The 24,830-nt window shown below is 39.8% G+C and overlaps 1 protein-coding gene and 1 long non-coding RNA gene across 13 annotated transcripts in view; one reads left to right on the top strand and one right to left on the bottom strand.

Annotated features, from left to right (window-relative positions):
* The window catches only part of PRUNE2 (prune homolog 2 with BCH domain), a 350,844-nt gene that overhangs the window by 20,654 nt on the left and 305,360 nt on the right, over nt 1–24,830 (bottom strand). For 11 of the 12 annotated variants that reach the window (XM_058565602.1, XM_058565604.1, XM_058565608.1 and 8 more), the window contains 5 exons: nt 17,685–17,764; nt 15,567–15,767; nt 7,413–7,586; nt 1,667–1,769; nt 896–1,027 (listed from right to left, as the gene is read on the bottom strand). In XM_058565602.1, the coding sequence (XP_058421585.1) occupies nt 896–1,027; nt 1,667–1,769; nt 7,413–7,586; nt 15,567–15,767; nt 17,685–17,764 (690 nt within the window). Of the gene's footprint in view, nt 1–895; nt 1,028–1,666; nt 1,770–3,814; nt 4,646–7,412; nt 7,587–15,566; nt 15,768–17,684; nt 17,765–24,830 lie in introns of those variants that run through there. The other variant, XM_058565613.1, reaches the window with a different exon arrangement.
* Nucleotides 1–24,830, top strand: part of LOC131419980 (uncharacterized) — a 118,960-nt gene that overhangs the window by 90,024 nt on the left and 4,106 nt on the right. The window lies entirely within an intron of this gene.

Below are 24,830 nucleotides of genomic sequence, written 5' to 3'. Positions count from 1 at the left end.
TCTTGGAGTGCATAAAGCTATAACCATCATGGCATATTTTGGTCAGCATTATCTTTATTATTTTGAAAAGAATACACTCTTACTAGCGACTTAGACAATTTATTTGATCTTACTGAGCCTTGGTTTCTTCTTCATATAATGAAAATAGTAACAGCATATATCATGTGGCTGTTTGGCCTTCAGATTACCATTTTAATGTTCTTGATTTTCAGGCATGTTTTTCAGCATTAGCAATGCTACTTTACGAATGTTTGGATCATTAAATGGATTTTAGTTAATATAACAGGGTACTCATGTTATTATGCAAGGAGACACATCTAAGGGGATGCCACACATATCATAGACATCGTAAATTTGTATGTTTATGATGACAATTTTCCTGTAGATAGCAATAATGTGTTTTGTTCTAATAAAACCAGTATGGATGGAAGTAAAGTATCTTGAGGAAGGGGCACACCAAGGAACCATGTGGGCTAGTGGTTAACTTGAATTAACAGTGAATGTTGAAATAAGAGCACAACAGTTGTCCAAATCCTAACAGTCCCAGCACACACAAACAGCATCAAGATCACATAATACCAGTAGAGACTCATGGATACTTCGGTTTATCAGCTCAACTTGCACCTCCATGTGGCAGTAGCATATGCATAGTTTAAAATAAACTTGGTCACCAGGTTTGAGATTACAACATTACAAAATCTGGGGAGGACTTGCTTTATTTCAGATTTGGGGTATCAACTGACACTTTCATTAATATTTTTATAATTTATTATCTCAACTCTGCATAATTCAATGTTCCTAAAATGTGATCGCATTTTTGGTAGATTAAAAGGGAATCAGAACTGCGGGCTATTGAGGAAGTCAAAATAGTGATTAAATAATGGAGCCCACATACCGTCTGTCAATCATCTGGTAGCATTTCTTCATCCACCCTAGCCCTGGCATCTTCCGTCTCGGGGTCGCGCCATTCAGGTACACAATCATATAGTCTTCAGCTACCATCAACTCTAAAGTACTTATCACATATCTGATCACAGGAAGGAAGAGGAGTGTTTTCAGTTCCCACATGAAATAGCTCATCTTATTTACACTCTGATTATATAACATTTAATTTACAGGGTGTATGACATTTAAGAATGGTTGTGCATATTACCTCTTCATCTTGAGAAGAATGCGGTTACCTAAGATCATTTCTCTGAGAGTTTTACTCATTTATTTGTATGGTTATCTTTTTTTTTTTTCAATGCAAGTACACTAGAAAAACGTGTGGGTTAGAAACTTGACTTTCAAAAATGTCAACAATGTTACCATATACTAAGGGCAACTCACATTAAACAAGGGCCAATATACATGAAGTCAGGTTATCATTAGTTGACTAAGAACATATCAAGGAACAAAAATAACACTTCGCCCAAAGGAAATGTTACAGAATTTAAAAATACAGGCCAAACTGTGTTCATTCTGTTTTCAATACATCCTACTGACAAAACAGGTCCTTTAAAGGTTTAGTCTCTTGAGCAATGTTCCTTAACAGAGATTTCATTGACTTTTTATCAAAGGCTTAGAATATCCTACATCATCTATTTCCTTTTATTAAAGATGCTCTATCTGCCATTACATGCCCACAGACATTAACTCAAAGGACTTTGTCATAAGTATCACTCACAGGAAAAGATTTTCCATGACATAGTGGTAATCCGCCCGACTGCTGTCTGGCAGAAAACAGGCGGCAAACACAATGATGGCATTTAGGCCGTCCCCATAGTATCCTGGGGGACAAACAAAAAGACATTTGCAACCAATTGAAAGCTCTTAACAAGATAATATTTAACCTAAAGAATAAATCTGGAAGCCTTCACAAGTATGTGTGTACGTATGTAATAGGTATATCTTTAAATGAGTATTATATAGACTATAATTCCTTAAGTATATACACATATAATTATCTTTCAGTGGTTAACATATATGTTATATAGAGTCTTAAAAAGATAGTGTGAATATATTTGCGTATATAGAGCATCCATATATTATGGACGATTGTATGTGTTGTACATAGTCTTCAATGGGGTGTATAAATATTTAACTTATCAAAGGATGAGGGCAAACTTTTTGACTTATGAGTTTCTAATTTATATAATAAAAAAGCTATTTATGTAATACTTTTTTCTTTTAATGGCTAAGAAAGAAGTTCTGTTTGATCCTCTTTAGCTCTTTTTAGTTTTAGACCCAGTTCACTTGAAGAGAAAATTTAGTCACTGAACTGCAATATAATCTCACACGCACACACTCCAGTGACCAGATACTAGTGAGTAGACAGGTCAAACACCTTTACTTTGATTTCAAGGACTGACACACTTGCCTGTGGTGTCCCTGGGATCTCCAGATTCAACAGACAGTGCAGGGATATGTGGAAAGTTCTGGTCAGGTCTAGAATAACTAAGCATAGAATTCGGAGCCTAGTATCTTAAAAAGGGGACAAACTCAAGAAGGGCCTGGCCTTCTCTTTGAGTTTTACGAGAACATGTGCTTTTAGGAAAACTTGAGAGAATTACTTCCTGGTAACATGGGTAGGGGGTGGAAGTGCTATTTGCAGGTGGCAGTGAGAAAATAGGAGGTGGGAGATGTGGGAAGTGTGGCCACTGAAACTCCAAGGTTCAAGGAAAATGTAGGGACATCTCAGGACATTTTACCCCCTTTTGAAAGCTCTACTCCATTCTTTAAGCAAGCTCTGTGTTCTCTTAGAGCTCATCTTTGAAATCACGGCAGGTGTTGATCACATCCCCACAGGTGTGTGTACGGAATCTCATGTGTCTTCCAGACTCAAAAATGGAAGCAATGTACTGTATTTTCGTTTTTAATATCCCTTTTTAAATGCACGCAATTTTTGTCATATAACATAGTTCTGGACTTCAGCATCATTAAATAGAGATTTCCTCAAAGCTTTTGCATAGGAGCACAGGACACACCCTCAAGACTGATCCAGCCCTCTTGGAACTCGGTGTGTTTCATTTTTTCAAAACTCTAAATACCCCTCTGGTGATTACACAGGAGTAAACTACCAGCTGGATATAGATTTGAATGGGCTTAACTCTTGAAAAGAAGTTTAATAAGACGTTCTTTACAAAGATAGAGAGCATGACTCTACCACAACAGAGGTGAGGAAAGAGAGTGATACCAACTAAAAATATATCCAATTATGGGTTTGCATGTATTACTAATTTGAGGTTGTTGTATACCATGTTACGCTACATATCTTAGAAGATGCTCCTATGTAAGTATACACCTGATGCAACGCATGATCGTGAAACAGGATTGCAGCGGCTTCCCTCTGGATATTTTGCTTTAGTTCTATCTTGTCCAATCTGTAGGTATTTACCAACTTCTTTTTAGAATGTGATATGAAGGAAAATGGCAGAAGGAGATATGTTTTAAAACAAGAAGTAATTGCTCCACTGAATAATTTTATTTAAGAAGATTCATAACTGAATGGGAATCCACAAAAGATAGGGTAGCTTAGCTACACTAATCTTATACCATGAAAGTATGTAATTCAGACTCAGCACAATGAAAAAGACTGAGTTCATGAAAAGAGACAATAGACGTAACGAATCCAACTTAAAAGCAAGTACGAAAGCATCCTTTCAAAAGCATCTTTCTAAATGTAGCTGTCTGGCTCCAGGCTGTCAGGGTAATTTCAAGATCATGACTGCTCAGTTACTTTGATGTCTTTTTCTATTTCTGGAGAATTTCTAAGAATTTTTTTTAAAAAGAGGAAAGACTGAGGTTTATAAACAGTACTTCAGAAGTCAATGCTGTTTGTCCCTGGAATGCTGTAGTGTTGTGTTCACTAGAGTTCATTTAATCAAAGAAATACTTAGGGATCAGCTTACCACTTTCTGATCATTGACTATATCAGGGATGTCTCTTTATATAAAAATTACTGAAATTTACAAATGAAGATGGCTTTTGTATTTTGGGCAGACATACCGTAGGAAGGGAAGAAGAGGCAAAAGAGACAGGAAGAGAATAGGAGGAGAGTAGGAGATGTAAGATGTAAGGAAGGAACTAGAAGATAAAGATTTCCTTGGGAAAGTTTTCCTTCTAAATCAAGAGCCGGTACCATTGCTGTCAGGCTGTGGGGATATTTCAGGTAGCAACTGCTGGCGAAGTGCAATGACTAGAATGAGGAGGACCATTTGCTTTTTGTTGCTCGCAGATGCCTTCAAGGGGGTCAGCTAACGCAATTTCTATTCTAAAAATGCAGCTTCCTCAAGTGAAGTCGCCCGTCAGCAACTGCATAATTCATTTGAAGTTTGGTTTTTTAAAATATGTATTTTATTAGACTCTCTTCTCAATAACTGTGAGGTGAATTCGGGGTATGTGTGCTGAGGTGCAGGAACCACCCCTCCGTGGTGCCTCCTGAGACCCTCTGAAGCAATGACGCAAACCTTACCTGAGGCAGAACAGACAGGCATGAAAGGGACGTAACACAAGTTTGCTGGCCAGCAAATGGAATGGAGGGAGAAGGAAAGATGTCACAGTCGCAACCAAAACATACACACACACACACCAGCCTGCAACTCTTCTCCTCATTCTTTCCAGGATCATTTGTCCAGCAACACTGCCGAGAAGTTACCTGAATCTCCTATAATGAAATAAGAGAAGTAAAAAAACAAGAAAGGAAACTCCTCATTACAATGCTTCGGCGTGACGGTCCTTCGTTAGTTAAATGTGTCCTCTGTTTCAAGTTCAAAAAAGCCAGTTCTGGCCTCAAAATGACCCCACACTGATGGCTGATCCAAACCACCCAGACCTCTTTTTGCTTTTTTATTTAAGCAGATGGTAGGGATATTGCTCGTAGGAGGTGACATTGGCTTTGAGATCACCCTCCTTTGACTGATGATGTAATTGAGAAGTTAAGCGATGTACCAGGGTCACAGACTAGTTAGTGGCAAAGACGAGTCTTGAATCTTGTTCTTCTACGTTGTGTATGGGCCTCTGGCAATAGCTCACATTGAGGTCACCAAAGCTGAAGACTGAATTATTTGTTCAAATACTGCTCTCATGCACTGGTATTTCCAAGTGGTGTGGACACTTGGCAGGGCCTGGTTTTCTGGTGAACTTAGGCAGCTGTGTTCATCACCCCCATATCTTGCAGTTGTGCTGCACGGAGCACTTGACAGCTGGCACTTTCCTACTGGCCTGAATGGGAAAACTTCCTCATAGCAAAATGCAAGACACCAAAACAAGATCTATGTTCACTCTGGGGTACTGCTTTTTAAATGCTCATCAGAAGCCAGGATGATAAACTCAACAGATTGGTAACTAAGGAGTATTGCTTTATCATCATTAAGGTCTAAGAAGGTGGTGTGAGCTTCCAACACAGCAGACAAAGCTTTGGCCAATTCAGAAGTAACGGGTGAACCGTTTTTACCAACAGAGCACAAAAGCTGTTCAGGGCATAGGAAGAGGTGGCACCTCGCTAACGTTCAGATGGGTGCAGCCAGAGGCACATCATGCAGGCTGGTGCCTGGAGAAGGTGGAGGCGAAGCCGGGGAGAGGGAAGGTGGCCTTCTCTTCCAAACAAACAGGACGGTCACACAGACGAAAACTGAGCTCACGACACAGAATGGAGACAAGCAAATGCCAAGGGAAGGGAGTGGCAGGGATGGAGGGCGCAGCAAACCAAGTTATCCCTGAGGTGTCAGCTGAGTTTCCACAAAGAATGTGACAGGCAGAAGCAGGGGCTTTTTCGGACCCTAGCGTGCTGATGATAATCACCCTCTCTTGACTCGGGCAACAGCCGATGGGCTCAACCCACTCACCCAACCTGCCTAGTTCACTGTGGTTGAAAGAACAAGCAGGTGAATCTACTGGACTAATGAGATAATTCAGCCTTAGGATAGCAGCAAAGCAATGAGCCTGCCTTGTTTACAACAAAGGGACTCTTAATTTAAGACCTGAGGGGTAAAAGTTTATAGAGATTATTTCTGGATGGCTTTGATTTACTTTAACAGACTTTTCTACATTTTTTGTTTTTTTTAGAACGAGTACAGGTTACTTTTATAGTCAGCCTTTGTTTTTATTTCCAAAAAAGCAAACAAACCAAAATACCAGATGGGTAGGGCAAAGGAGATATGACCTTCTGGAAAGATCTGGATGATGTTCAGGTTGTGGTTTTCATTATAAAAACAAAAGGGCTGACTCTATGGCTAGCTGACTGTCACCTTCAGCAAGATTAGGCCAGCTGTCATTCTGAAGAGCTATGGGAAATGTTTCCCATAGAGGAAACTGTCCCCACCCCACAGCAGCTATCACAGGGCCATATTACAGTTTCAGGGCAAAAGAGGAGGCAGGAGAAAGGAAGGTCATGGCCAGGGCACCTATTGACATCTTCCTTCACTATCATGGTCAGAGTCCCTGGGTGGTCCTGATACTTCCATGGAGGTAGCAATGCATGGGATGGAAGGTGGAAAATCTGCTGGGGGAGGGAAGTTTGATTGAAAAAACAAAATGTCCTTGTGCTTGCTAGAAAACAAAAGCTACGGGTTTAATGCAGTGCCAAGACGGTTATTTCCCTGTCTTTGTTAAGGAAGAGAGAACAACAATTGCCTTTTCAGCTTACGCTTTTTCTAGAAAAGCCGAGTGGTTAGGGTGGTGCCCCAGGACTGCAGGAAAGGAGTGCATGCAGCAGAAAAATCAAAAAGCCGTTTATGTGTTCTGAAGTTGACAACGTTAAATATGTTGCTTGTGCTCTTGTGACCTTTTGTGAATCCCAAATTGATCAAGGCTCCTGGAGCTCCAAGAAAGCACTGGAAATAGAAAATACAGCTTTTCCCTCTCCCTTGTCCCTCACTAAGCAGGTGGAGGCTTTGGCTGGAATGGCTGTTGTCAGGCATAGAGGTAATGGAGTTTATAGAAAAGCAAACCTCAGGTAGTGAAAAAAATGACCAGGCTGAGTCTAAAAAGATTTCCTAAAGCTTCTGAAGAGGATTCAAAAGACCGTTTTGTAATTAGAAGCATCTCTGGAATAGTGATCTCACTACAGGCCACGGAGTACGGACTTGAAAATTATTCAGTTAAACCCTACAACCCACCCATGTGATTTCCAAACAGATGTTATTAAATTGGGCAACTATGGCTTTCAAGAAATTTTCACAGAAGATTATAGCCATCAGATATGTGGTGCCAAAAGCATTTTTCACATGGGAAAGTTCCTTTTGCGTAGTACGCTTTCCAATGGTTATTGAATTGAGTACAGGGTAATATACTTAGCTCTACAGTCCCCTGAACATTGACTGCCCAGTAGGGTCTTTGGGATGTCATGCTGCAGGGAACCCTAGTTTTGCCTTCTAATAAAAAAATATGGGTGCCCCATTCCCCATTCCCAGATTTGCACAGAGCTTGACTACCTCCGTGAGAAATGACTCTCCTGTAGGGCTCGATGACCTTCATGTCGATCCGCTGCTCTTGTTCTCCAATCACCACTGTCCTCCACAACCGGTTGTCCTCCCGTTCCTCTTCTGCTGTATATTCTGGAATAGACTCTGACTCTTGGCCAGAATCTTTGTTGGCTGTGGGATCCTCTGGAAATGAAGCACAGAGCAGGGCTGATGGAGCAAGGCTTCTACAGTTGAGGCAGTTCAGCAACTAGCTATCTCCTGGCACAGTCAACCTGATGGAACTCCCTGTTTTGTATAACTCTTGTAGAGCTCAACACCATCCTGACCACACAAAGGACACTCAGTGAAATCTTATTTATTGACTGATTGAAGAACCAAATCCATTGCGAAGACCAAGGTGAGAGTGGGGATAGGTGCAGGACTATGGCTGTCTTGTATCAGTGGTGGTCCAAGGGGGTAAAGGCTAGTACCAATTTATCCTTGATCATACAAGTTGAAGACTGCAGGACTTTCTGATGGAGTGTAAGGCTATTTATCAGGCCCAGATAATCTTGTTTTCCTTGGGCTGCATCTCCTGGTGTATCCTGAGTGCTCAGAGTCTTTTGGAGGCCCTCAGCTTCATAGATTGATGATACTGCCAGCCCAGACCCCCGCTCTAAGACTCTTACAATGCAGTTGAACCCCTTCCCTATTGGGACCACATCTGGATGTAAATTTGATATTACTTCCTATGAATTTCTCAAAATACGCTACAGAAAGATTTTATAGTAAGCGAGAAACAAATAACTTTGTAGACCAAATAACTTTGCTCCAAGGCCAAAAATTCACAAGACTCCTATTTGTGGGTGCATAAAGCATCAAAAAATCCCACTGAGCATTCTTGAGGGAGAAATTTACTACTCACTCTTGTGCATCCAAAACAAGCAACCACTTCAGTTTTTTAAAAGAATAAGCAGCAATTGTTTCCATTTTTACCTCACTAGTAGAGTTTAATAATAGTTATTCTTTGCATGCTTAAGTAATTTGAAAGAAAAGATTATTTTTAACCTTCACAAAAATTCTGTGAGATATTATCATTCTTATTTTTCCATTCACGGAAAATGACCTTTGAATCAGTGTACTTTACTTGTATTCTTTTTATGGCACTTTGACAATAATAATAATAGCAATACTTTATGAAATATCTACCATGTATCAGGCACAATAGTAGGTATTATAACAGACACAATACTGATGCAAAAACTAACTGAAGTAGTTACCTCAGATCACAGAGTTAGTAAGCAAATATAGTCAAACCCTTACCTTTTCTGCTCTTCCAAGCTGTCACATTGTACCTTGCATGTGTGACTGTCTCATTCTCATTTATTTTACTATGAGGCTGTGAGTTCCTTAGGCTAAGAAACTGTGCCTGAATCACCTTTAATATTCGCCTCCACCAACCCGCTTCACACTTAGCTTGGAAGCCCGCACAGATCACTCAGTGAAAATTGAGAGCTGAGTGGGTAAATAAAAGAAAGCTCGGACAAGTTCCTGGAAATATAGGTAATCTGTAAGGGAGCCACAACAAAGCCATTATGTTCCAGAAGATTCTACAAGACACATTCAAATGTATCTAATTTCTGTGACTTAGAATGGCAAAATGAAGTCCGGTTGGGAAGCAATCTTAGCCTTTTTTGCCAACACCAACATCTACCACCACCTATAGAGCCTTGCCTTACTCTGGCTTCCTCTGCGTTCCCACCAGCACTCAGCAGCTCACTAAGGATGGAAGCGGCAACCTTTGGCTTCAGATCAAGCACTGCGTCACTTGTGCAGATCCATCCATCTGCACTGGACTCCCTATCTGGAATCCCTTCCTGTTTCTCCCTTCCTACTTGGGTTGGGGCCCTTGGATGCTCATCTGAGCTCCTTTCCTGGGACCCTGTTTTCCACCTGGTCTCTGTTCCCTCAGAACTCTAGGCTCTGATGTGGGTTTGTCTTACAACGCTCCTGTACACACATGCTCTTCCCCGCAAGGAACTCACCATCCACCAACCCCTCTTCGTCCTGTTTGGGACTTTCTGGGCTGCTCTAGCTTGACCCCAGTAATCTGTGTGGGGTTGTTTTGTTTTCTGCATGCTTTTATTGAGGCTTCCTCCTTAAAAAAATTTGTATTCTCTATTCTTTTTTCTGGTTTAAAAAATAAAACACATTAATAAAAGTGCAAGCAATACAGAAATTGTTAACGAAAAAAAATCACCCGTGTCACTCTCACTCATTATTGTTCGATGTGATTCTTTTTCCTATGTGCATATGCACATGTATACTTTTTTCCCCAAAAAGTATGATTATTCCAGATATTCTGCATGTTCTGTACATACTGTTCTACAATGTGCTCCTACCTCATAATACAGCGTAGACTCCCTTTCGTCTCAGTGAATATAAACCCTGCTCATTTTTAAAAGGAGCCCTAGAGTATTCCATTTTACTGATGTCTTTTAGTTTATCAATCCCATAGCAATGGAAATTCAGTTTTATCCCATTTTGTTGTTGTTCCTTACAAAGAATTTGCTTCAGTAAGTTTCTTCATACGGGTATCTTACCTCGTTTGTGCACATATTGCTGTAGGTTAACTTTCTGGCAGTGGAATGCTGGGTCAGAGGATATAAGCACTTAAAGTTTTTATGGACATTTTTGTCCTCGAATATATCATACCAAAATATATGAGTATTTCTTTCCTGTCAAAAACACTGGAAGTTATCAAAGTTTTCAACCCTTGACAATTCAGGGCGAAACTCCTCTCTTTGTTGTTTTAATCTGCATTTCTTTAATTATTAAAGAAGATGAGAATTTTTAAGTGTTTATGGGCTACTTATAGTTCTCTTACTGACAGGAAGGCACTTGTTAAGTCCTTTGCCTACTGTGGTCCTTATCAAGTTGTTGGAGTTCTTTATACAGAAGTTTTTCACGTATTGCGATTATTTTCCTGCCCTATGCTTAGGTTTTAAATTTGTAATTTTTCCCCAGATAGAAATATATTTTTATATAGCTGACTCTAATTTTTATCTTTATTTTTTTCATTTATTTAATTTTGTGAGGAAGATTAGCCCTGAGCTGACATCCGATGCCAATCCTCCTCTTTTTTGCTGACGAAGATTAGCCCTGGGCTAACATCTGTGCCCATCTTCCTCTACTTTATATGGGATGCCACCACAACATGGCTTGACAAGCGGTGCGTCAGTGAGCACCTGGGATCCAAACCTGCGAACCCCGGGCCACTGAAGCGCAGTGCGCGCACTTAACCACTCCGTCACCGGGCCGGCCCCCTGCACTTTATTTTTCAGAAATAGTATTATTATTCATTTTAGTATAAAAGTTGGAGGCTGGATCTTTTTATGGAATGTTATTCCTAATATTTCAGAGAGTGAGAGCTGGCAAGTTTCTGGGGCTCCTTCTCCTTGCCCATCTCTTCTGATCGATGTAAATAAATTTTAAAAAAGAATGATACAAGAGCGAGGGGTAGAGTAAATTCTCTAAGGTTGCTCATTTCTAGAAGTCAATAACATAAGCTAGTAAGAAGTACAGATAGTTTTATTTATTCCCTTGAATTAACAATATCTTCCTGATCTTAATAATTCTTCTGCTATAACTATAAATTACCATTCACCCCCCAGCCATCATTTTCTCACTATTTTCAAATTTTTCAGGTCTCATTTAACTCCATATCCCCAGGCCCTCCAAATTTAATTTTTGGTCTCATGAGCTCTTCACTAAGAAATGCCTGGTTTTCTTGTCTCCTTTTCTTCATCACAAGCTTTTCTCCCTGGAGACTATTGAAGTCAATTAAGCCCTGGCACACAGAGGGGATGTCAACTTGAACATCTTCTTTTGTCTTTTGTGAGATAATGTAAACACAAGCTCTGAACATCCTGTGCTGTACAGACCGCAGTGGAGAATCCATTGTTGGTGCTCATTACGGACTCACTAGAGATAACGTCAGCTGTGGCCTTCTGGTAGGAACACACACGGGTGAAAGGTGACTAGCTTTCTAGATTATGATCTTGCACTGATAAGGTGAATAATCTTAGAAGACATTATGTTTTAACTTTTTTTTGGTACACAGTTAAGAAGTCTTTAAAGTTCTTTCAGTGACAAAGAGCAGGCAGGCAGTTAATTCGAGTGTAAAAACTCAGCATACAAAAGTATAAAGAAAAATCATCCTTTCAGACGACACCAGTATGGCATAAAGTTGCTTGTGGGTAAAACAAAATAGGCTTAACACTTGGTTAGTTTATATGCAGAGTTAAAACACGGAATTGATTTTACAAGCTGGTTGCCTGCAGGCTGTGAAAATAATGGAACACTGTAGATAGGAAGTTAAATGAAGCGACTCTGACTATCTGGGAAAAATGTTAGAGTACCTTATTCACATAGAAAACTGTCTGTCATCGGTGGTTAGTTTTAGAAAAGATAACTTAAATGCGGTCACTAAATATCACTTAGGAGACTAGCAAGAAAAAATATGAGTATATGAGTATTTCTTATAACAGTCTTAAAAACATTCAGGCTAAAATTCTTTACCATTTTTTCATTTCCATTATGAAATGCCTTTGCTGAGATCTGAATTATGGTAAAAATTACTTTGCAATTGGTTAGGAAAACAGAAATAGGTCATCATTTTTTCTTGGATATTTTTAAGTTTCTTGGATTAGTATAATAAAGTATTTTAAAAAAAAGCTCAGATCTCCCTTAATGTGAAAGATTGACCTCCTAAATTCTTCATTATCTACATATTTCTGGTATCTTTGGCAATTGTAAATATCAAAGGAAAGCAAGCCTTAATTATATTGGTACTTTGAATGATATTTTTCAACTATTTGGACACAATTATTAAAGAAAATTGCTGGGAAGTGAAGATCAACTTAACATCTTTTGATAGTGAGATTCAAAAACTTTCTGTAAGCAAAGTCACATTACGGGCAAATAATCTGCCAGGAATGTTTGGTCATCAGCTACCCAATAAAACAGGTGAATGGCATGCAAGTCCTTCAAGCACTTGGTGAAGGAAGAGCCTTCAAGCCATGAAAATGGCCCGAAAAAGGACGGGTGAGTGTGAGGTGGGCTATCAGGCTTGGCTTCAGGTATGTGAGCCTGATCTAGTCAAAGACCCTCCCCTATTCATTGCCAGTATGTTTATGGAGAAGCAGCATGGCCCAGGAGTCAAGGACCACAACTCAGGGTTTGAATGCTGGCTCTGACGTTACTCACTGTGTGACCTTAGGTAAATTATTTAACCTCTCTGTGCCTCAGTGTTCTCATCTTAAAATGGGGGAAACATAGTACCTATTCATAGAGTTGACATGAGGATTAAAGTAGTTAATATACATAAAACACCTAGCACGGATCCTGGCACATAGTAAGCACTATGAAAGTGTTCATTAAATAAAATAAATTACCAACCAAACACTTTCAAAACACTGTGCCTTAAAAACTCCAGTTTTGTTTAGAACGTATATGCCTAGTTCAAAACGCTCACAGAAGAAACCCAAAAAACATGCAGTATTAATTTCATACTTTGGGACTAAAATGTATTCCCTCCCTCTTATACAGTTGGTTATCTATATCTGCATGTTTATAAAATATAACTATTCAAATATACTTTGTGTTTTCAATGTTTAATGTTTCAATGTTTAATGTTTTTGTTTGTTTAAAAGAATGTATGAACATTTATCTTTCATTTTAAAATAAGGATGGACTTTAAAATTCGACTTATGTTAAAATTCTGTCCTTTCAATTTAAGACCTAAAAGTAGGGTTGTGGCTGTTAAACCGGCTCTTTCAACATAACTGTGTCAACTAAAGAAAAAGAACTATGTCAGCAAGTGGCAGCTTTAATTACCAGTTTTCTCAGCCACCACCACTTTGCTTGGCAGTTTTACTATTTATAAAAATAAAAGGTTCAGATGTGGTGTGACACAGCTCTCTGGGGCCACAGGGAAGTACAGGGGGAGGGGAGGGAGGGACCAGCAGGGTCAGGCCACAGCTGTCTTCTGTGGGACTTTAAGTTAAGGCGTGATTCTTACATGTGGGAAGATATTAACAGGACAAGGGCTGAGGCAGCGGGGTGGTTGGAGGAGCCGGGGAGGAGTCTCTGAGATGGCAGAAAAGAACAGGAATTCAAGACTTCTTTCATTTCCTATCTGTGTGTTGCAACTTACAGGGTCAAATACCCAGATAATGACAGAAATTCATGAACACGACAAAAATGCAATATAAACTCTGCTTCAACATAATAAACAGTAGAACAAGTAGTTGAGCCACTTCCGTTGTTTTAACTTGAGAAAATCAAGCTTTGTGAAGGCAGGTCTGAATCTGTGCTGGTCACGGCTGTGGCCTCCGTGGCTCAATGAGCATTGGTTGCATTAATTAACTAATTGGATGAATTTCCTAATTATGCTCTCCTATGAATGACACTGCTGGAATTAGCATGGCTCTGAAAGGTTGGGCATCATTTAATTGTGGTATTTCTTTTTAAGCAATTTCAAAGAAGATTTAAAAATTTTTTAAAGGAAAATTGTTAAGAAAATTTTTAATTTTAAGAAGAATTTCTACAGGGCCGGCCCTGTGGCTTAGCGGTTAAGTACGCGCGCTCTGCTACTGGCGGCCCGGGTTCGGATCCCGGGCGTGCACCGACGTACTGCTTCTCCAGCCATGCTGAGGCCGCGTCCCACAAACAGCAGCTAGAAGGATGTGCTGCTATGACATACAATTATCTACTGGGGCTTTGGGGAAAAAAAGGAGGAGGATTGGCCATGGATGTTAGCTCAGAGCCAGTCTTCCTCAGCAAAAAGAGGAGGATTAGCATGGATGTTAGCTCAGGGCTGATCTTCCTCACAAAAAAAAAAAAAAGAAGAAGAAGAATTTCTACAATATATCAAAGCAATAGCTGCAGCCAGGATTCTCTCACTTTCAATGTCAAATATGATAAAGTCAGAGGATGCCACCCTGTAAAACAGAAACTACATAATGTCAGTTTTTATTTTTTATTATTTATTTATTTATTTTTTTTAGGAAGATCTGCCCTGAGCTAACATCTGCCAATCCTCTTCTTTTTGCTGAGGAAGACTGGCCCTGGGCTAACATCCATGCCCATCTTCCTCCACTTTATGTGGGACGCCACCACAGCATGGCTTGACAAGCAGTGCGTCAGTGCACGTCCGGGATCCAAACCGGCGAACCCCGGGCCACCTCAGCAGAGCGCGCGCACTTAACCACTTGTGCCACGGGGCCGGCCCCAATGCCAGTTTTTAAAGCAAATGCTTTGTATTTGTACATATTTCTTAACAAACTCAATTTCACTGAGCAAGAGAAAGAACTAAAATGAGACTGATATTCATATCAGGAGTGTCAGTGTTTGATCCAGCAACTTTTAATTTTCTTCCTTTTTATTCTTCCTCCACCACACCCTACCCCATCCTGCCTTTCTTCCTACTTTATTGGAGATACACCAACAAACATAATCAAGTCCCTGCCCTTGTGGAGCAGACATTCTAGTGGGAAGAGAAAGACAATAAGTGTTGGCAATAAATAGTTCCATGATATGATTTCAGTTAGTGACACATGGAAAATAAAATGAATACCGGGATAGAGAGTGACTGGGTGGTGGGGGTGGGGAAGCCCTTTGATTACAGAGGTCAGGGAAGGCCTCTCTGAGGAGATGGCATCTGATTAAGATCTGAATAAAGGGAAGGAGCCAGCCAGGTAAGGATCTGCGGGAAATAACATTCCAGACAGAGGGAGCTTGTACAAAGAAACCGGTAAACTCTGATTTCTTGGCTTCAAATTTTATCTTCCAGATTAAATTCTCCTTCTCTGCAAACCCAGCCCCAATTTTCTTATAACACAGCACGGGACAGCTTTCTCTCAGCTCCAGCGCCTAGCACAAAGCCTGGCAGAGAGTAGGGGTTTAACAAAGAAGCAATGACTATGTGTGACCTCAGTGAACCATACCTGTTCTGTCAAGCTCTGGACTGTCAATCATGGCCCCTTATGACCTGAGAGACAAACAGAAACTTCTAGAAATCACAGAAAGGAGTCACCAGCAATAAAATGGGAGGTTTGTTCCTCATGTTAGATAATCTTTCACTTTTCATTTAACTTTGGTCTTGCCAACTTGGCGACTTACCATGCCCAGTATACTCAAAAGAATCTGCTTCATCAGGGGTATCGAGTTCATCCACATTGATATCGATTTCATCTGGACTGTCCAGGTTATCATCAGACAGAATAGACCCTTCACTTTGGTCCAGAGAAAGATTGATATTTGGGGCTGTGAGCTTGATTCTCTGAGGATGACTGCCATTAAGATCCAGAGAATTAGGAGGTTCTAAAGAAGAAAAAGAATAGCAACATCAAGTATCAGACCACGTACGTGGCTCCCAAGAGTGGGTGAGGGCCCCAGGGAAAAACATTTTTAAGGTCCTCTCAGTAAAGGCAGACCTGCTAAAACTCCTTATATGGGATTTGGACCCACTTCTTGACCAGCAGCCCTCAGTACTGGCTTGCCCCAGCCCCATCAGCCCTGGCCATGTAGAAATAGGAAGCGAGAGCCATTGCTAAATGGGCAGAAACTGGTTTTTAGAATTGCCCTGTTCAGGTTTGAGAACCTGACACTGATATAATACTAAATTGAATTGAATTTTTATAGTGCATATTGCATAAGAAAAACAGTTCAGCTTACACGTATCTTATAATGGTTCGTGTAGACTTTGCTCCCATGGAATGGAGGATAAGAACTTTATCTGTTATGTTCTCAGATACTCCCCAAATACTTTCCTTCAGTTCCTGACAACTCTGTGTATGATCTGCTGTGATCTTTCTTTGGCTGGCATTCTTTTTTTTTTTTTTTAATTAAACTAGAGTTTCCTCCCAGATTACATTCTTTGATCAAGCAGTCACTACCCACTATGCCAACATTGCTTGACGCTGGTTTCCACACCATAAGTGATAGTCTTCTGATATTAAGCCTCGTGGAAGCAGCTCCCATCCTTTCATAGTAATGTGCATCTTGCGTGTCATGTGCCTTTCACTTAACAGAAGCAGAGCTGGAGAAGTCATTTTTAACCATATTGATCCCAACTAAACAAGACAGCCTAAAATAGAACTTTCAGGATTCCTTATCACAAAATATTTTGAAGGCCATCTGGAATTTTAACTCTGGCCTTGTCCTAAGGAAGTTGACACTGTCTCTGTCATTGAGATTTTTTTTTCTGTATGGAACATCACTTAAACTGTGTTCCATGTGATGTTTTTATGTATCACTTGAAAAAATTTCTATTGACCAATATGTTTGAAAAACATTGGGTTTCTATATCACAAGAATTCTCAGAGCAGTGCTGTCCAAAAGAATTTTTTATGATGACAGAAATGTTCTACATATGGTTATTGAGCACTTGAAATGAAGCTGGTGCAACTGAAGAACTGAACTTCTCAAATTTATTTTAAATTTTAATTAATTTAAATAGCCACATATAGTGAACTGCTACGATACGGGATAATCATGGCCTTAGTGTCTTTATTATTCAAAAGTGCATTGTGAACCTTGAAGAGTGGAGTAGACATATAGTGGCTACCATGCTTATTTGGTCATAGAACATTTACAAATAATTATGTCACATGACTAGTATTTTGAAGAATGCACTTTAAATACTTGGACAGAAAAAAAATTAATTGATTCCTTTCTTCCTACTACATTCGAAGCTTGGCTGATAACATCTGGGTTCAGGATCTTGGTATGATCAGGAAGCTGGTACAGTGCAAAGGTACAAAATGGGAATCACATAGGTTGCAACTGAAAATTTTAAATTCCTTCTTGTATATGCCTTGGGTTGTAAACCTTTAGAGTGTAGGGTTTTTTTAAATAATTAGGATACTGAGCATTCTTCATATCACATTTCTAATCTTACACATTCTCACACTCAAGTATAAATTTGGTGAACTTAGATATTAGTTAGAATTTGGGGTTAGGATGTACAATAGGCAATTATCACAGGAACTGAAAACATTGGCAGATACAGCCGTGGCCCAGGAGATGAAGGTGGCCCACACCAGCGAGCATCAATATTCAAGTCAACTCTGAAATTAACCAAATCAAGCCTTACCCCTTCCTCACACATATTTTTTTTCTGCCTTCACTTTTATCACTGAAATCACAAGTTGGATGCATAGGAAATGGTTCTCTCACTGAATAATGAAAATCCTTGGATATAAAGTGCTGAGAGAAATGAACAAATGTTCCTCTCACCAGGCCTCATGTCTGCAGCATTGGGACTCAGTATTCCCTCCTCAAAGGGGATGTCCATTCCTACATCCTCTGACACGAGTCTGAAAAAAGCAAAGCAAAGAGTGTAAAACATTATGTGGGATTTAATTTTCTTTGAAAAGGAAACCCAGAGATTCCAGGATAACATCTTCAACTCACTTGGAATAAACCAAGTACATGTACAGAATCCATTGTAAGTGGCCCCAAATTAGAATAGAGACTTTCTGCAGTTACTGTGAATGAGAACCGTGGATACCAATTTTACTCTGCCTACAGCGAGTCACTTTTCCTACCAGCTCACATAAGTAAACGCATACCATGTAAAAAAAACAGAAACAAGAATGGCAAATAACAAATAAAATATACTTAAGGGAGCATTTAATATCTATTTTTTCAACCAAAGAGACAATATATGTGCTTTGGAGTAAAGGCACACCTGACTTTGTAGATATCTCTTGCTCCATGTAAATTTGAGCATAATGCTGTGGACAGAGAAAAGCATACTCCACTGGCCTCATTTTCTTTATTTGTAAAATAGGGATATACCACCTACCTCATTGAGTTGTTGAAAGATAGAGCAATGAAGGTAAAGTACCTAACATTCCTGAGAAGGTATTGACTAATGCTATTTTCCTTCCTTCTTTGAATATTTAAAGATTCATTGTGAATTATATGTTGGTGAAGATGGTTCTGTCATGAGTTACCATCTCTTCTCTAATCAGTATTGAGCCCAGGACTGTTTATATTAGCCCACTTAGTAAGAGAAGCATGGGGGAATAGGAAAATACTGGAGAAAACTGTGACAAATCTACATGCTCTTGTAGGAAGCTGACCACTGTTCACAGTGAATTCCCCTTGACTTATTTTTATCTTCTGTCCCTTGTTCAGTAAATCGCCATTTATTGTGATAACATATTTTTCTTCTTGGTGGCTTCCATGTAATTTCACTTATCTAGGGTGAATCCTTGAGATGTAGGCACTAATCTAAATTTAAACATGATAGACCTTTGTGTTAAAGTTCTAAATTTAATCCCTCCCTCCTTCTCTTATTGAGACTTCTCTCCACCTCAGTCTGGGCCTACCAAACATTTGGAATTTACCTGGGTGATCAATTTCTCCAGGATCCAAGTCAAACCCCCTATTGTCAATAAAGCACTGTGATGAAAACAAAATTCTGCGTCTCTAGTGATAATTGTACTTACTTCATTTATTCAACAAATATGTATCGAGTGTCTACTATGTGCTAAGGATACACAGGAACAAAACAGGCCAACCTCACTCTTGTGATGGAGATGAGATGATGGGGTTAAATAATGATGACTATCACCAATAACTCAGTGCTGTTCCCAGAAGAGAAGTAAAGGCCTGTGTCTTTACCTGTCCACCCCACAGATCCCTTCAAAAACACAACCTCAGGGAGTTTCTTTCTCCATACACTTGCTGTGGCTTCCACCCTGTATGTTCTCTAAAATGGATCCTGCACCCTAGTGGAAAACCAGTGAGCAAGAGGTTGGCGTGTGAGTCAAAGGCAATAATGTATTGGCAGGAACAAGATAACCTGTGCCAAACCGAGACACCACTCGGTGGCAGCAAACCAAACTGTCGAGCCATAGAGGTGGGAGTGGTGAGCAACAATGAGGCCTGCACTAGGCCCCAGTTTTAAAAGTCCTGGGACCCAGAGGGATAGATTCTGGGCTTCCCTTTCTGACGCGGTTTTTCAGATTTCCTTACAATGGTCCCTTGTCATCTAAAGTAATCTGTGTGTGCTCTCCTTGACATCAACCCTGCAGAACCTGCAAAGTAGCAAAATGCTGCTGTTCAGAGCAGCTGGATTCCAATCTTAGTTCTATCACTTACTGGGTGTCATATGGCAAGTTATTTAATCTTTCTGTGCCTCAGTTTCCTCACCAATAGAAGAAGTGAGGTGAGGAATGCGCAATGTCTGGAAAAAATACTGAAAAAAATGTTATCTATTAATATTGTAGTTCTTTTTGCCATCTATTATAATTGCCTTCTCCATGAGCCTTGAAGCTTCATAAGGACAGGAACCGTGTCTGTCTTCCTTACTATCATGTCTTCAGCATCTGGTAGAAGTAAATACCCGATATGTGTTGGACTGAATTATTGAGCTTGAAATACTCTAAAGGCATATGTACATTATTTCTCTAGTCCTCTGCCTATGAGTCAACCTAAAACAAACAAAAAAAGGACATCATATCTCTACCTGCTTCATAGAGCACATAAGGGTGCTGGCCTTAGCTCCAAAATAAACATGAAGGGTTTTAAAATAGGTAGATGGTATCAGCCTTACATTTTTGTAGGTTTTGTTAACATTTGTAAGGTACAGGCAACATCGTGGGATAATTGAAAGAATCCTAGACATGAGGTGATAGTTCTGGGTTATAGTTCTCCTGTTAGTACTGACATGCTGATTAATCCTGAAAAAATTAGCTGACCACCTTTGTGATTTTAAATAGAGATAACAAATACCTAACGTCACAGTGACTACAAAGAATAAATGTGTTATGTATGAAAGTACTCTGTAAATCATAAAGCATTGACTAAGTTTAAGGTGTTACATTCCCTCATTTTAAACATAATATCAGGATCAGTGATGTAACTGAAGTGTGTGTCATGGTGGGACAAAACATAATTAAGGTCACTACGATTTGGGTATTAGCCTGGGCAAGGGAAAATTTCACTATTGCACAAGTCTCCGTAGAGCCTAGAAGTGCCCTGAACTCACTGACGTTAGTGAATACAGCCTTTGTCTCTCAATGCTCCTTCGCAACACAGAGCAGAGACTCTGTTAAGAAGGTGCTAGAAAGCCAGTGGTGGCATGCATGAGGGAAGGGAAAAGTTGAAGGCTGCGATCAGGGATGATCAGAGGAGAGGGACTCTCACACACCCATGGATATTACAGAAGGCCATGGGGATGTTTTAGGAAACTCCAGGGACAGAGAAGGAAAGCTGAACCAGAACAGCCTAGAGGCAAACCTGGAAGAAACCCAAGTTGCACTCATTGTAAATACTTCAACCACACTCATGCATTAGGTCCATAAATATTTGTAGAAGGGAAGTGGCCAAACAGAGTGGTTGACGATTGAGCAGCATGAAGTTTTAGGATCAGTAACGGAAGCCTCTCGGGATCTGTTAGGTGACACATCAGTCCAGCGAAAAGGTAAGTATTTTACCTTCTCCATCCATAGCCACTACTTAATTTGGGGTTTTCTGTGTCCAGAACGGAGCTACAAAGAGGCTGAGGGGGGTGTAAATACAGGTCTGACTCTACTATGGCTGACCTCCCAAAGAGATTCTCAGCTCCACGTCCCCACCTAGAGGATGCATCCAGGACTGTTCATTTGCTGGATGGTTTTCTAATCATTATTGCTCTTCACCAAATATTTCTGGCTTTTGGCCTTTGGGCACATGGTAAAATTGTACTTTCCTGCCCTCCTTTGAAATTAGGGTGGCCACATCAGTTTCTTTGACAAATGAAATGAGAGTGGAGGTGGCAGGTGTCAATTCCAGGCAGAGAACTTAGGAGGAAGTGCCTAGAGTGCCATGTGCTCTTCCCCGCCTTGGTGGCTGTGGAGGGGCTCTGGCAGCCTGTGGCCGAGCAACTGTGAGGAGCAGAGGCCCCTACTAAAGCTCGTTGGATATGGGAACAAGACAGGAATTTTTGTTGTGTTTTGCCCTGAGATGTTGAGTTTCTTTGTTACCACATCCTAATCCAGCCCCCTCTGACTAGTACAGCTGGCCTTTACTATTTGTTTTGAAGGGAATATCTGACTCACACTATGCCCTAATTTGGGTAACCCATTTCCCACATTCTCAACCCAGGCTCGTGTTGATGGTACACAGCTTCTTGTCTGGATTGCCAAAGCATGAAAGAATATTTTTTAAAATGAGGACAGGGGCTGTCCCGGTGGCGTAGTGATTGAGTTTGGCACGCTCTGCTTCGGCAGCCCAGGCTCATGGATTCGGTTCCCAGTGAATGGACCCACACCACTTGTCTGTCAGTGGCCATGCTGTGGTGGCAACCCATATACAAAATAGAGGAAAACTGGCACAGATGTTAGTTCAGGGCGAATCTTCCTCAGCAAAAAAAGAAAAAGAGGACAAAAGCTCAGAAGGGCATCAAATGCTTCCAAGAGTTCTATAAACTTGAATATTAATATATCACCTTTATGGTTTTTTGATAAACATCTAGCACTTGTCAATTTACTGAATACTTTTCTTTAAACTGACTTATTTTAGTTAAGTAAATTTATTTTGAAAGGAAGGTTTGTATCACTAGTATATATGGAAACCTAGAATCACTCACCTAAAATAAATAGTCATGTAAATTAAATATAATAAAAATAAGACAACGCCATTAAATTCAAGGTAGAAACCCCTGGGCTCTCACTCTAAGGCTCTCTCTCTTTGCTATAAAAAAGAGATTAGAAAGTGTCTGGCAAGGTGTAATGCCACGTAACATTATAAATACAAAGAAATTCTGAATAAGATAGAACACCCCAAAAGTAATTACTACATTTCCAAACTTGAAAGAAACCAAGGGAAAACCCCCAGGTGCCAGAAATGAAGAGTTATTCTAGAAAGCTGATGAAAAGGTAGCCCACAGGGTTTTGGATTGGACATAGGCCTTAGGGGCCCACAGGAGAAGTGACCTCCAGGTGCTGGAAAGTCTTTGACCTGGAGTCTAAGTCTAAATAAGGCCTTGGACCTTAAAGAGCTGCCCCCTTAATGAAAAGAGGATGAGAACAAACTATCCTCTGGCCTTGGAAAGCACAGTCTACTGGGAATCTTGGGTGGAAAATAACAAGCAAGTTATGAGAATTAGAGACACTACTTACATGCCAAGCATGTTTCAATTTATATTACCTGAATGATAGGGGAACTCAAGTCAAGACATTAAAATCATCTAGGATCATTGAAGGCCTAGAGCCCTAGGGTTCCAGAAAAACAAATGTGAAACAACTCAGTAGTGCTACTTTTACAATCTAGGATTCACTGGAAATCCACTTAGGAGAAAGAAAAAAACCCTCTGAAAGATGAGCTCACACCAAAATAAAACACAAAAAAGCCCACAACTACAAACTACACTAGGGAAAAAACACTATGAGGGATTGCCAAGAGACACAGTAAACAGAAGAATTAGCAATAAAAGTCCTAAAAAAAAAAAGGAACAATAGGAAAGAGATTGTAATGATTAAAGAACAATTTTTAAACCTTTGTTGTGTTGAAGCACTGAGATTTGGTGTTGCTTGTTAGAGAAGGTAGTGTCACTTACCCTGAGCAGCCATGCTGCTTAAAAAAAGGAACATCTAAAAATAATAATGCAGAAGTGTTGACAATAAAGTGATATAAAAAGGAATAGAAAAATTTTAACCACAGGAAAGCAAGTGTCTCAATACTAATGTCAAACAAAGCAGACTTTAGGTGGAAAAGCATTATTAAGGCTTAAGAAAGTTATTATTTCATGATAAAAGGAATAATTCTTCACAAGATGTAATAATCCAGAGCTAACATGCTTTTAACAACACAGCCCAAAAATAAATAAAACAAAAACTGAATATAAATTATAAAGAGAAATTAATTTCATAGGAGAAAATTTGAATATACTTCTCAAGAATTTATAAATCAATCTGAAAAAATGCATAAAGATATAGAAGATGTGAATAACGTAATAGTATAGCTTGATCTAATGGAGAGATCTGCACTCAATAAAAATACACAATTTTTTCAAACTCACAAAAACTGACTATGTAGAATATATCATAAAATACCAAAAGTCAGTATCACATGTACCATATTCTCTGACTTCAGAGCCATACATCTAGAAATCAATCCTAAAACGACCGTTTGGAAACTGAAAAACACATTTATAAGTAACTGAACAATACAGCCCTATGTATCAAAACTTGTGGAAGCAGCTAAAGAAATCCTCAGAGGCAAATAAATAGCCTTGAGTTCAGGTACTAGAAAATAAAATGGACTGAGTTAGCTAAGAGTTCAACTCAACCCAGGAAGTTGGAAAAAGAACCATGTGCTTATGTGAATCAATGTTATTTATACTAAATCTGTGCACCCCTCTAATGATCATAATCCACCAACTGGGGGAACAGTGACATAAATGGAATTCTCCAATTTGAGAATGGACCCCATGTGTAATAGTAGATTTTGTGGTTCTGGTACTTATGCTTCTCACAGTAGCATGGTAGCCCTGACACCACAGAGTGAAGGACCACAAAGGCAAAACTTTTGATGTTGTTAAAGGCACCCCCTTTCCTTTAGACCAGCTACAAAGGCAAGCCCATTCTACATTTTACATCCCTCCAGCATTTCTGAATCTGGAGGGATTTAATTGTTGCTGTGGGATTAGCCTTGCCTGAGATCAGGTTCTTTTTAATAGGAAATGAGCAGTGAACCAAGACTTGGCACACACACAGAGAAAGCATTTCTAGACAGTAATGTTTCCTGACAGGCACGGACACCAGCAGCAGGCAGTGCCCCTTCTGGGGAATAATCATTCTTATAAGACTGGCCACTAAAAAATATAGCTCCATAGAAGTATGGTAGTAGGTTAAGACGTTAATTGTTCTTTAGAAAAATATGGGATGATTATGCTGATATATTTTGGAAAAATGATTACATGAAGAGAAAGTTCCTTTATGTCAGAGTTCCTAAAATTCTCCTGGCTTCCTTCTAGTCAAGTAAGATATACTGCACTGATAAAGTTGCTATCTTTAGACATGGAGATAAAAAGAAAAAAGAACAAAACAAACAAAACCTTTCATGAGGTGCTGGCCTTCCTTTGTTAAGTACATAAATTAGCCTTTTAAGCCCAATGGTTGGAGGATTGCCATTTCAGGATTCTTGTCTGATAAAGCAGGCAGCACAATTTAAGGAAAGAGTACACGCCACTGTGAACCCCTAGGTGCTTATCGAATTACCCAACTAGGAGGCAAGACGGAGGCTGTAGTGGGTTTCACACTCAGCTTAATCAAGCTGATACCAAGGAAAGGATGGGAGCTTAAGTCCCACAACAGGAAGCAGGGTTTGAGCCCAAGAAATGAGGCTCTTGGCAACAACCAGCTACCCAGCTGGGCCTCACTCACCTTG

This window comes from Diceros bicornis, chromosome 22 (assembly GCF_020826845.1).
Source record: "Diceros bicornis minor isolate mBicDic1 chromosome 22, mDicBic1.mat.cur, whole genome shotgun sequence".
NCBI classification, from domain to species: Eukaryota; Metazoa; Chordata; class Mammalia; order Perissodactyla; family Rhinocerotidae; genus Diceros; species Diceros bicornis.
Note: the sequence above shows the minus strand (reverse complement) of the source record. Positions and strands in the feature narration are given on the sequence as shown.